General features: G+C 37.4%; 1 protein-coding gene across 7 annotated transcripts in view; it reads right to left on the reverse strand.

Annotated features, from left to right (window-relative positions):
* WAC (WW domain containing adaptor with coiled-coil) overlaps window positions 1-14,426 on the reverse strand; it is a 93,305-nt gene that overhangs the window by 35,640 nt on the left and 43,239 nt on the right. For all 7 annotated transcript variants that reach the window (XM_020284137.2, XM_012788786.2, XM_012788784.2 and 4 more), the window contains exon 4: window positions 2,847-2,953. In XM_020284137.2, coding sequence (XP_020139726.1) covers window positions 2,847-2,953 — 107 coding nt within the window. The remainder of the gene's footprint in view (window positions 1-2,846; window positions 2,954-14,426) is intronic.

Genomic DNA, 14,426 nt, shown 5'->3' on the forward strand with positions numbered 1-14,426 from the left:
AAAAAAAAATCACTCGCATAGACAAATGTCTGTGTGGATAACTAACATTGTGACTGATTTTTAAAGACAGACTTAAAACTTAAAATCCTCAAAGAGAAAAAAAATGCTTAATTTTTTTAAGCTATTGCATATTTTCACCTGAGTTAAAATGATGTGTTAACCTGGGTAACCTAATATTTCTAGTCATTTATTCTTTCATTATAAAAACAGTGGAGGAAAGGTAATTTTATGTTTTACTAATCACTCAAAAACTTCCATTAGAAGTTATTTTTAAGACAAAGATTAAATTTGCAGTTTGTAAATGCTATTTGTGTCATATCTGCTGGGTACATTAAAAAGCAGATCATCATACTTTGAGGTTATGTAACTACAGTTGAAATCTACAGATAGGGGAACTTGATTCCAAAGAAAACACATAACATTTCATTTATTCTGATAATGGTCTTTCAGCTTCCACTCACGTAATTAAATTACATGACAACCTTATGCTTTGAATCTTTCAACTTATCTGAGGTCCATTATTTCACTCTTTACAATTTCACTAGGTTAATTCATTTCTTGAAAATGCAAATAACCAAAATTTGTTTTTACTGAATTTTTTTTATAACACTAAAACAATGTCTACATGGGCTGCCACTGCAGCCACTGCCACTGTCTAAAAACAGACAAATAGCAAATCAATGATAAATGGAACTTTAGGTCAGTGTTACTTTGTAAATAGGCTGTTTTTGCCACAAAAATAGGAAGATTCATTCTAAAATCCTGAATATACAACTCGTAGAAAAATGACTCTTCACAAGTAGATTGATGGCACCAGTGAAGGATCAAGCTGTTTTCTCGGCCTCAATCCCACCTTGGGGCAATGCAAACTACCCCCTATTTAGGGTAGTCTGATAGAAAGTGCTTCCTGATAGAAGCACTTCACTAACTTAATGAACGTCACTCTAACACAGTGAAATCAGAAGCACTAACTTCAATCAGACCACTTACTGGAAGGCAGGAGGAAGGAGAAACCTAGCAGCCGCAGTTGTTTCCAGTGTCTAGGTCTCCACCACACCACCAGCCGAACTAGCTTCACCATATTCTCAGGACTACTACTTCTGTCGAGTTCCTCCACCCTCCCCAAACTATTAGGTTCTGATAACCCCAATTTCTCCCTGTTGTTCCAGAGCCCAAAATGGTAATTACAATATACCAGGAACCTCAGGGTTCCTTCTTTGTGTTTTCTTTCAGTCCTCAATATGTGAACTATCTACTTACCTGACCCCATATATTAAATCCTGTGTTAAAATAATTAGTATGGGGCCAGGAGCAGTAGCTCATGCCTGTAATCCTAGCACTCTGGGAAGCCGAGGCAGGAAGATTGCTTGAGCTCAGGAGTTCGAGACCAGATTGAGCAAGAGCGAGACCCCGTCTCTACTATAAATAGAAAGAAATTAATTGGCCAACTAATATATATAGAAAAAATTAGCCAGGCGTGGTGGCGAATGGCTGTAGTCCCAGCTACTGGGGAGGCTGAGGCAGGAGGATCACTTGAGCCCAGGAGTTTGAGGTTGCTGTGAGCTAGGCTGACGCCACGGCACTCTAGCCCAGGCAACAGAATGAGACTGTCTCAAAAATAAAATAAAATAAAAAAATAATTAGTATGATTTCTGTTTTCCTAAACTAATTCAATACTTAAAACTATCCTAAATTTAGTTTTATCCAAATATAATTAAAGTATCAGTTTTCTATGGAAACGTACAATCCACACTGCTTCATCAAGAGACAAAATAAAGGTTTTTATATGACAAGGTATGATGATTATCCAAATATCCAAGACAAAATCTGTTACCTTCAACCTATGCCAATGACCTTCTAATTGTTCTTTCTTTCCTATAATGTATTTTCAAACTGTTACCTGAGATAATTTTTTAAATTGCAAATATGATATTACTTTACTGATTATATGCTTCAATATACTACTTTTTCTGATCCAGTCCTTCTCTCTGTAATCTTAGCTCTTGCCATTTATCTACACTATAAAAATCTTCACAGTTCTCTAAACATGCTATGCTATTTCACACCTCTACATCTTTGTGTTATCCCCTGAATGCTATGCAAAGTCTAGACCTCTTCAACTGGCTAAAGTTATATAGAAGCTGTTGGGAAGCATAACTTTTACTTTAATATCTTTCTTTTCTGTCTCCACCAGAAAGTTCCTTTAAGATGGGCCACATTATCTTAGTTCTATATATATAAATACAAGCTACCATATGTCTGGCAATTTGAAACCTTATTAACTTTTTCCTGAATAAATTCTAAATTGCATTTGAATCTGTGACTAAAATATTCAAAATAAGTAACAGTTACCTCATTAACTTAAACTTTGGAAAATACTTAAAATCCCTCATTGGGCTTCATGCTCTTGAGGACCGAGACCTTTGGATTCTTAGTGTCCAACAGAGTATACGGTATACAGTAGATATTCAAATATATGCTTATAAGGACTTTATATTTTGTGAAAAGAAAGCAAGCTTAAGTTAAACTACTTCATAGAAGTTTCAGCCTAAGTTCTTTATATCCCACATATCACAAAGGTTAAGATTTTGCTTTGTACAGGAACACTGAAGAAATAATTCCAAGATGATGTCTTCTAACTATGCTCAGGTTCCACTAGTAAGCTTGGCTCATTAGGCTGAAACAGGATTATTATAGTATTAAATAAATAAAGCAAGGAAAATGTGATTTAAACATTTTCAAACAATAGAAGACATTAGATTTAATAAGACTTGCCAAGCGATTTTTTTTTGTTATTTGTAATAAATTCTCAAAAACCCCAAACTGGGCATGTTTATAATACTTACTGCATCTGAAGTTTTGCTTGGATTATTGCTTGGATTAGAAGAATGTGAATTTGAACTATGAAGAGCACTGTGGTTGTGTGAATTTTCTTGTGGAGAGTAACTGGTCCCTTAAAAAAAAAGGAACAAAGTAAATTATGTATTTCATGTTTAAACTAACTTCTATCATACTGAAAATCACTGTATATCCCTAAATCGACATTTTACATAAGCATCAGGAATATATATATATTCATACTTTTTATAATGTATAAAGTATCTGTGAAATTACTAAAGACCTGGCTTAAATATATTATGTAGTTGATATCCCAATATGCTATGGAACAATGCTTATAATTAAATGAATGAAACAGATTTCATTTCCAGTAACTTCTGGTGTTTTTAATAAAGAAAAGTTTTAGAAAAAGGCACAAGAGCTCAAATGCTATATAACTAAAAAGGCACTACTATATATTTTTGCAATTATATTTCTATGTCTTAGGCTCCTTCCTACTAGCTTTCTAATAGTCTTGCCAATTTTCAAGTAATACAACATCAAGGTTTTCAAAAACTTAAGTCTCAGGGAAGGGGCTTGCCTTCAAGATGGTAAAGATGATACCAACAGTATCTTCCTAACAGGACTGACTCTATCTAAACATTGCTTAAAAGTAACTTGAATCTTATAATCTATGTACTTAGGGGTTTTTCAGCAAGAAGGTAATATAACCCAACTTTTTTTTTTAATGAGATGGCAATCATATGGAAGCTACACTATAACAAACAAAAACTGAAAGTGGGGAGAGCAAGTAAAAGGGTACAGTGGTCCAGGAATTACCAGGCAGAACCAGAGTGGGTAGGAGTATAAATTAGTAAGAATTAAGTATTTCAATCATTAGGAATAACTAAATGGTTAAGAAATAAGGTAAACTGGCCGGGCGTGGTGGCTCACGCCTGTAATCCTAGCACTTTGGGAGGCCGAGGCGGGCGGACTGTTCAAGGTCAGGAGTTCGAAACCAGCCTGAGTGAGACCCCGTCTCTACCAAAAAATACAAATAAATTAATTGACCAACTAAAAATATATATACAAAAAATTAGCCGGGCATGGTGGCGCATGCCTGTAGTCCCAGCTACTCGGGAGGCTGAGGCAGTAGGATCGCTGAGCCCCGGAGATTGAGGTTGCTGTGAGCCAGGCTGACGCCTCGGCACTCACTCTAGCCTGGGCAACAAAGTGAGACTCTGTCTCAAAAAAATAAATAAAAAAATAAATAAATAAAATAAATAAAATAGAAAGAAATTAATTGACCAACTAAAAATATATATACAAAAAAAAATTAGCCGGGCATGGTGGCACATGCCTGTAGTCCCAGCTACTCGGGAGGCTGAGGCAGGAGGATCGCTGAGCCCAGCAGTTTGAGGTTGCTGTGAGCCAGGCTGATGCCACGGCACTCACTCTAGCCTGGGCAACAAAGTGAGACTCTGTCTCAAAAAATAAAATAAAATAAAATAAAATAAAATAAAATAAAATAAAATAAAATAAAATAAAATAAAATAAAATAAAATAAAATAAAATAAAATAAAATAAAAAATAAATAAGGTAAACTGAAACAAGATAACTTGCTTTTAGATATGAAAGTGGAAATGGTCAGCAGATCTACTAAGAATTCAAAAGAAGGAGAATAAGTAGATGTGGATTTATTATGGAAGCCTTTTCTACTAACCGTCTAAAGTAGGAAACTCTAACTTCGCCTTTCATGTATTAACAAGAAGCAAGCACTACAGCTCATGGATGAAATAAGAGAAAAGGCAATGATCAAGATTTAACTTTGGATAAGACTCTTCTTATAATGGAAGCTACAAGCAGATTCAAGGACCCGAGAAGGCTAAAAATGTCACTAAAGAAAATTACTTAAGTACAGTGGTTACTTAAGGACAACTGCAGGTGAGTACAATACAGATTTCCCAAGAAGCTTGATGCTTGAGATGTCTGACAGTTTCTTCATCTACTTATCTTGGTATCTACTTACGTAAACACCCTGAAACCTTTTTCTAATACAGTAGGTAATAAATAAATCCTTAATAAATGCTGTAAGAGTGACCAAGAAGAAATCAGTTAAAAATAAGCTCAGAAAAGTTAACAGAGCAGATCTGAGAATGCTATCCTTAGAAAGGCCTGTTTATACAACTGGCCTCTGGTATATACGTGGGAACACAAATTTCAGAAGAGTTCCCACAACCCCAACTGATAAGAGTTGCTCACTGTGTTTAAGCAGTTTGTATATACAATATAGGTTTGTGCTGAATACCTGTTTTCCTACTGGGAGTCTGAAATCTTGGTACATGCTAACCAAATCCAATAAAATCCTTGGGGCATGAAATCTCTAATGAGCTTCTTTGGTAGACAACACTTAGTAAGTGTGCCATAATCTGTTGCTAAAGGAATGAAGTGCATCTTGTGTGACTACTAGTAGAGGACTCCTGGAAGCTTGCACCTGGAATTCTCCAGACTTTACCCCATCTGCCTTTTCTCTTTGCTGATTTTGTACCTTTTCACCATAGTAAGTCATAGCCGTGATAATGACTACAGGTTGCTTCCTGAGAGTTTTGGAGCCTGAGTGTGGTCTTTGTTTTTTTTTTTGAGACTGAGTCTCACTTTGTTGCCCAGGCTAGAGTGAGTGCTGTGGCATCAGCCTAGCTCACAGCAACCTCAAACTCCTGGGCTCAAGCAATCCTGCTGCCTCAGCCTCCCAAGTAGCTGGGACTACAGGCATGCGCCACCATGCCCGGCTAATTTTTTAAATATATATATTAGCTGGCCAATTAATTTCTTTCTATTTTTTTATAGTAGAGATGGGGTCTCACTCAGGCTGGTTTTGAACTCCTGTCCTTGAGCAATCTGCCCACCTCGGCCTCCCAGAGTGCTAGGATTACAGGCGTGAGCCACCGCACCCGGCCTGAGTGTGGTCTTAAAACCCCAAAACACTCAGTAACAAAGACAAATACTCTTAAGTTAAATATATATATATATCTTAGATCCACTGCTGAAATTTCCATTTTCAGACATAACACAAAAGATTTTTTTTTCCAGCCAGACGTGGTGGCTTCATGCCTGTAATCCTAGCACTCTAGGAGGCCGAGGTGGGCAGATCATTTGAGCTCAGGAGTTTAAGACCAGCCGGAACAAGAGTGAGACGTCTCTACTAAAAAAAAAAAAAAATAGAAGAAATTAGCTGGACTATATATATGTATGTGTGTGTGTGTGTGTGTGTGTGTGTGTGTATATATATATAAAATTAGCTGGGCATGGTGGCACATGCCTGTAGTCCCAGCTATTTGGAAAGCTAAGGCAGGAGGATCACTTGAGCCCAGGAGTGTGATACTGCTGTGAGCTAGGCTCATGCCACAGCACTCTAGCCTAGGCAACCGAGTGAGATTCTGTCTCCAAAACAAGAGAGGAGAGGGAAAAAAAAATTTTCCCCCAAATATCAGGTTGACAGTTAAATACAAATAAGAAACAGAACTAACAATCTCAACTACTAGAGTACTATATCTATACACTACTCATAGAGTTGAGATTTTCATGGAAATTTCCATAAATATGTCAACAATAATGGAGAACAGGCCAATCTTACTGACTGAAATGAACCCCAGAGTAATTCATTAAGAAGACTGGATTAGATGACTTACTCTGATATTTGCATACATTCTTGAAAAAAAAAAAAGGTCTATGCTTAAAACTATAAAATGAAAGTACCACATTAAAGGTTTGTTATAATAAAAGATATGATAGGTAGAGTACTCTATGAACAGAATGCGTATTATTATATAAATGAGGTCTGTTGACCTCTTTTGAGGTTTAAGGTCCAGGAATTTTATTCTACTTTAGCAGCTATTCCTAAAATCAATGAAAACTCAATACTGACAATTATTTCAATTAATTAAGCTCTTACTGCTAAAGAAATGGTATGTCTTCTCCAATAACAAGCTAAACAAGCCTGAAAGATATTATCAGTTAGCTTTTAGATCTAGTTCATGTATTTTTAGAAGGCATGGCATAATAATCAAATGATTATAAGCGCTTATCGAAGCACACTAGCCTAAGATTTCTCTAAAGTAAAGAAAAAACTCAATCAGCTGTTGAAAGGGAACTCATTTTCAGAGACAGGATCTTTCTGGATAGGAATCAGATTCCACATTCTATAGAATGGATTTATTGAGACTGCTTATTAACAAAAATGAATTTAAAAAAATGTGAGGAGCAAGATTAAGATATTTTAGTAAAAGAGATTCCAGATTCCAAATCCAAATAAAAGAGGTTTTACAGAAAGTTATGAAGGATGTTCTTAAGAACAGAGGGAGGGCAGATTTGCCCCTGAATAACATCAGCCAAACAAAATTCTCTTTTAATAAAGCTAAAAATTATATTACTTACACAGAATTGTGGGGGGTATTTCATTTGAGTCTTTTAATTTCTCCATGTAGTCCTTCCCAAAATGAAGTAACACACAAGCAGAAGAGCAAAGTGATTATGCACACCCTCCCCAGGGTAAGGAGAATGGTGGTGGTAGTTATGTTTTTCTAAAGCCATACCTAAAAGAAGTGCTACACTACAAAATCCCTTTAAAATGTCCTATTAAGGCAATTAACACAATGTTCTCCCATTTAGAAAAGGGAACTAGGACATTTGCAGGAGGACACACAATTCTATATGGTCAAATGAGGATGGGAACAGAAACCAGCTTTCCAAAATCACCTTTGGAAACAGTTTTCCAAACAACAGTTTTCATTCTACTCAGGAGCAAAATATTATGGTATCTGTGTCCTTATTTACTACTTGACAACCACTAGAATTCACTACTAGATCCTCAGACTTAGAAATCTTAGTGCCTTATACAAAGAAAGGCACTAAGGAAGAAATAGGTATACCTGTATACCAAATGAAAGATTTCAAGGCCACCTCCCACCCTATACTTTGCTTTGGAATAAATAATAGCAGATAATAGGTAGGACTGGATAAAGTTCAGCAGTGGCTCTCAAATTTTAGTATATTAAAAAATACAGATTTCAAGGTTGATTCTCACAGAGATCCTGACTCACAAAATATGGGATGGGATCCCAAGACTTGAATTTTTAGTAAGTACTCCCAAGATGGCTCTGGTGTAGTTAGCATCCAGGCTACACTTTGTGAAAAACTGTTTACAAAGTCAAATGGCAGGGGACACTCAACAAATCTCCCTTGAAAAGATGGCAATGTTAAAATACAGTGGTGATCATACCCTCTTCTCTTACAGACATTTGAACTCTGTAAGCCTCCTTAGTCTTTTCCAGTGCCTTCCCAAGTATCTTCTTCCTGTTACTCTCTAAATGTTATACTGCCTTCCACTGTCTTTGGCTCTCCTCTCATCACTCCACACCAGAGGCCATAGGCATTTAAAAATAAGGGATTTTACCAAGAAAGCCACATATCTGTAATTGGTGTTTTTGCTATAACAAGATAAATGTTTTCCTTGAAAAACCCTGTATTCTTTTAAATTGCACACTTAAAAAGTCTTATGGGAAAAACAGAGTAGGAACAAACCACTCCAAATTATGCAACTTTATAATCAGAGCACTAAAAGAACTTGAATAGCACAGGCAAGCAGTTCAGCATGGTTATACATTGCTTCAGGGGACAATAAAAATGCGAAAACATTGGAACGGAAATGCAGCTTGCTGAGACTTAGAACATGGAGATGGAAGTGAAGTTCTGAGTATTGAGGCTATAGTTAAAATGAACACGTGATAAAGTGCAACTTGCCACAGACAGAGAGCCATGCAAGGCTAGGGGAGCAGACTTGAATTTTCTTTAGGAATCTTGCCTGTGCAGCAGCTGGTTGAGGGCTTTTTCCTTTCTATTTGAAGGTTATAACCCTATTCCTGCTATTCTGATTCTCCTTGCCTAGAAAAAAAAATTTCACACATGAACCAACACAACTGCAGTTTATACTGATGTCATTCTGCAATTTACCAATTGTATCAGCTACCTGGTAGTGAAAATCAAGTTCTGCAGCTAACCAGACTATGTCTTTCAGGAGAAAGGGAAACCGGTCAGGATGTGTCAACAATGGACTTGCTTTTGAAAGTCAGCTATAGAGTTATTCCCTTTAGATCTGTGTTATTCAATGATAGCCACTAGCCACATATAGCTATTGAGCACTTAAAACACTGCTAGTCTCAATTGTGATTTGCTGTATGTATAAAATACACACTGGCTGGATTCAAAGTCAGTACAAAAAGAATATAAAATGTCACACTAATATTTTTCATATTGGCCACATGAATAAATATTTTAGATATACTTGGTTAATAGTATATGTAATTAAAAATAATTCTAGATTTTGGTGGCTAATATATTTCAAATTGCACACCTGCCTCACTGAACAGCACTGCTCTAGATGAAGGTGCCACTGACCCTTAGTAAAGTGCATAGGATACTGCTCAAACAACTGTCCAATGACTGAAAAAATTGCTTATAATTAGCAGAGTCTAAAACCTAATTCTGTTAAACACTGTGAAGCCAGGCACAGTGGCTCATAACTGTAATACCAACACTTTGGGAGGCTGAGATGGGAGGACAGCTTGAGGCCAGGAGTTTGAGACCAACCTGGGCAACAGTGAGATCTTGTCTCTACAAAAAATATTATTTTCTTTTTTTGTTATTTAAGGCCGGTCAAGTGGAGCAGTGGGAGTGGAGAAGGAACAAAGGAATTTGTAACTGGTTGTAATCGATTAATTGTAAAAAAATATATATTATTTTCTTTTTTAAGAAAATAATTGGATGGGATGGTGGTGCATGCCTATAGTCCTAGCTGCTCAGGAGACAAGCAGCAGAATCATTTAAACCCAGGAGTTTGAGGCTGCAGTGAGCTAAGATCCAGACACTGATCTCCAGCCTGGGTGACAAGAGCAAGACTCTGTCTAAAAATAATAAAGAAAATCAAAACAGTACTGCCATACTTTATCTTAAATGTATATGGGGAAGCCAAACTATATGTGGAAATTACATGCATACCACATTACTTTCTTTGGAGCCACCCATATCTTTCCTACTCTTACATGTGTAGGTAGCATGTTATTATGGGATTTCACACCCACAAAATACAGTAATGCCTAGCTTAAACATAGGGATACATTCTGAGAAAGTATGTGATTTTGTTGCTATGGGATCACAGAGTATACTTACACAAACCTAGATGGTATGGCCTACTACACACCTAGACTCTACGGTAGAGGCCAGGTGTCCTCAAACTACAGCCCGCAGGCCATATACAGGCCACCTAGCAAATTTATCCAGCCCTCCGGGTGTTTGTGCCGCTACTGCCCGTCCTGCTTAGCAGCCGACTTGTCCCAGGCCCACAGTGCACGCTCTCCAACAGTCTGAGGAACAGTGAACTGGCCCCCTGTTTAAAAAGTTTGAGGACGCCTGGTATAGCCTACTGCTCCTAGGCTACGAACTTATAACAGCAATGTTACTATACCGAATACTGTAAGCAACTCTAACACAACGGCAAGTATTTGTGTATCTAACTAAACAACTGTAAACATACAAAAGGTACAGTAAAACTATGGTTTTATGATCTTCTAGGAACACCCTTGTACATGCAGTCTGTCCTTGACAGAAACATCATTATGGGGCACTTGACTGCCTTTAAGAAGGGCAGGAGGCACACGTAAAAGAATGAAGTTGACCTGAACCCTTTTCTCACACCTTATTCAAAATGAATCACAGACATACATGTAAGAGCTAATACTATAAAACTCTTTGAAGAAAATATAGGCATAAATCTTTACCCAAACTACAAGTGACACAATAAAAACTAAACTGGACTCTGTCAAAATTATAAACTTTTGTGTTTGAAAGGACACCATCAAAAGAAGACAATCCATACAATGGAAAAACATATTTGTAAATCATGTATCTGATAAAAAGACTTCTCTAGTTCTACTAGTGAGAACTCTTACAACTCAATCAAAAAGATAATCCAATTAAAATGAACAAAAAAGAGGTCTGAACAAACATTTCTCCAAAGATGAGATACAAATGGCCAAAAAGCAAATGAAAAACAAACAACAGCACTTCACATTGACTAGCACGGCTACAATCAAAAATATGGACAAGAAGAGTCGGCGAAAACAGAGAGAGAAACAGGAATGCACTCATACACACTGCTGGTGGGAATGTAAAATTACTGCAGCTACTTTGGAAAACAAGTCTGGCAGTTTCTGAAAATGTTAAATACGCCATTCCACTCCTAGGTATATTTACAAGAGAAATGAAAATGTATGTCCACACAAACACTTTTACATAAATGTCCATAGCACATTATTCTTAACAGTCAAAAAATGGAAACAGGGCCGGGCGCGGTGGCTCACGCCTGTAATCCTAGCTCTCTGGGAGGCCAAGGCGGGCGGATTGCTCGAGGTCAGGAGTTCGAAACCAGCCTGAGCGAGAGCGAGACCCCGTCTCTACTATAAAAAATAGAAAGAAATTAATTGGCCAACTAAATATATACAAAAAAAATTAGCCGGGCATGGTGGCGAATGCCTATAGTCCCAGCTACTTGGGAGGCTGAGGCAGGAGGATTGCTTGAGCCAGGAGTTTGAGGTTGCTGTGAGCTAGGCTGACGCCATGGCACTCACTCTAGCCTGGGCAACAAAGCGAGACTCTTGTCTCAAAAAAAAAAAAAAAAAAATGGAAACAAACCAAATGGCTATCAATTGATAAATATGGTATATTCATACAATGGAGTATTATTTAGCAACAAAAAGGAATGAATACTAATACATGCTAGAAGAAGAATGAACTTTGAAACTATCATGCTAAGTGAAATAACCCAGTGACAAAAGACTGCATGAATCCATTTATATTAAACATCCAGAACTGGGAAATCTGTTGAGACAAAGTACATTAACGGTTTCCTAGAACTGAGGGTGAAGGGGGAGAGCTTGAGGGGTGACAGCTAAAGGTTTTATTTTTGAATAATGAAAATGGTCTAAAACTGATTTGGTGACTGATGTACAACTGTGAATATATTAAAAAACATTGAATCATATATTTTTATGGCTGAACTGTACAGTATGTGAATTACACACCAACATATATATTTAAAAAATAAAAATATATCTACTGTACCTTACATGTGATTTTAACACATCTAGCTTAGAAATAATTCTCTAACTCATCATCTCTCAAATCCTAATCCTATGGGATGCTTTGAATGGAAATGTTGCATGCCTATAGAAATCTGGGAGTAAGCTGTACATGCCAGTCTCTTATAGAAAACTTAAATGTACTTTATAGGCTCTGAGAATTACTTTGGTAAAGAAACGTTAACGTTGGAGGCAGCACAATTAGGTACTGATACATGATACAACACGGATGAACCTCAAAAACAATATGGTAAGTCAGAGAAGCCAGTCACAGAAGACCACATACTGTATAATCCATATATACAAAATATTCAGAGAAAAAATAATCTATAGACAGAAAGTAGATCAATAGCTGGAGAACTGGTGGGGTTGAGGAGGAAAATGAGAATGACTGCTAATGGGTATAGAGTTCTTGGGGGAGGGTGATAATTGTATGATATGTGAATTACATCTCAAATTTTAACAACAGCCATGCAAAACATATTTTTTAAAGGGTAGTTGGGTCCAACCAGGTTGAGAGCCACTCATTTAGTGAAAAGAGCACACTCAACCAGGCAACCTGGACTTCAGTCCAGATTTTGCCTCTATCTTACTAAAAAGAGGGAGTCACTTTCTAGTCATCTTCAAGTGTTGAAGAAGATACTGCATGACAGTGTGCAGGATGGCCAACAATCACAACAAGTCTGAAATGCTATGCCTTTGAATGTTATCAACCTCTTTTGACTCCTATCACTTGATTTTTCACTAAGGAATTAGTTAAGATTTTAGAGTAAGACTTTTAGACTCTTCATACATTCTGTCTCCTCTCCTCTATTTCCCACATCTCAGTTTAAATTCTATATCCTCAGAAAAGCCCCTCCTGGATCTTTCAAAGCCTCCATTATAGCACACATCCATCCTTACTAGCTATTTTTATGCAGTGTAAACTATTAATACAACTCACATTGCTTCCTGTGTTTTCTTATTTTTAAATTACTAAGTGGCCAGTCTAAGGAAGAAAAGCATTCTGAGAGAAAAAAATAAAGGTTAGTATGAAAAAGTAAGAGTTTTAGAAAATTTTATCAAATTATAATAACATTCTAAAGACATTATAGTGGAAAGCTAAATATTATCCTTTCCCAAACTGGTGCCTTTAGAGTTACAGTACAAGAAGAAACAGCAGCAGGTACTAGCATGCCTGTGGGTGTCTCCATGTAATTTTACCTGCTTATGCTAATAATTAAAGCAAGAAGTATCGGATTTCTACTACAGAACCACATGGTACTCACTTCTCAATCTGAGAAGGGGTGAAAATGAACACAAAAGAATCTTTAAGTATGTGTTATGCCTCACACAATTAAGTGCTCAGTTACATTAAGACAAGAAAAACTACAATCTAACACAATGGATTTCAACTGGGCACAATGAAGTGGACAATAAACTTCATCAAGGGAAACACCAGAAGCAACAGCATAAAAGTAGGAAAGCACAAAATGAGGGTTCAGAAAGCAATGAATAAAAATAGTCCGATGAGGCTGGGCGCGGTGGCTCACGTCTGTAATCCTAGCACTTTGGGAGGCTGAGGCGGGCGGATTGCTCAAGGACAGGAGTTCAAAACCAGCCTGAGCGAGACCCCGTCTCTACCAAAAATAGAAAGAAATTAATTGTCCAACTAAAAATATATATACAAAAAAAAAAAAAATTAGCTGGGCATGGTGGCGCATGCCTATAGTCCCAGCTACTCGGGAGGCTGAGGCAGTAGGATCGCTGAGCCCAGGAGACTGAGGTTGCTGTGAGCCAGGCTGACACCACGGCACTCACTCTAGCCTGGGCAACAAAGTGAGACTCTGTCTCAAAAAAAAAAAAAAAAATAGTCCGATGGCCAGGTGTGGTGGTTCACATGGTAATCCTAGCGCTCTGGGAGGCTGAGGCGGGAGGATTGCTCAAGGTCAGGAGTTCGAAGCCAGTCTGAGCAAGAGCGAGACCCCATCTCTAGTATAAATAGAAACAAATTAATTGGCCAACTAATATACATAGAAAAAATTAGCCTGGCATGGTAGTACATGCCTGTAGTCCCAGCTACTTGGGAGGCTGAAGCAGAAGGATTGCTTGAGCCCAGGAGTTTGAGGTTGCTGTGAGCTAGGCTGACGCCACAGCTCTCTAGCCTGGGCAACAGAGTGAGACTCTTACTCAGGGGCCTTGGATGCCAAACTAAGAAAAAAATCTCATCCTCTGGACAAAGGAATTCTCAAAATTACTTAAGAACTTATTTTTGATTTTTGAGTATTTTTTGGATACTTTTGAACAGTACTACGGCATGATTAAAAAAAAACACATTAAAAATACATCTTTAAGGATAAAACAGGCTGGGTGCAGTGGCTCAGGCCTCTGAGCTCGAGACCAGCTTGAGCAAGAGCAAGACTTCGTTTCTAGTAAAAA

The sequence above is a fragment of the Microcebus murinus genome, chromosome 25 (assembly GCF_040939455.1).
Source record: "Microcebus murinus isolate Inina chromosome 25, M.murinus_Inina_mat1.0, whole genome shotgun sequence".
Lineage (NCBI taxonomy): Eukaryota > Metazoa > Chordata > Mammalia > Primates > Cheirogaleidae > Microcebus > Microcebus murinus.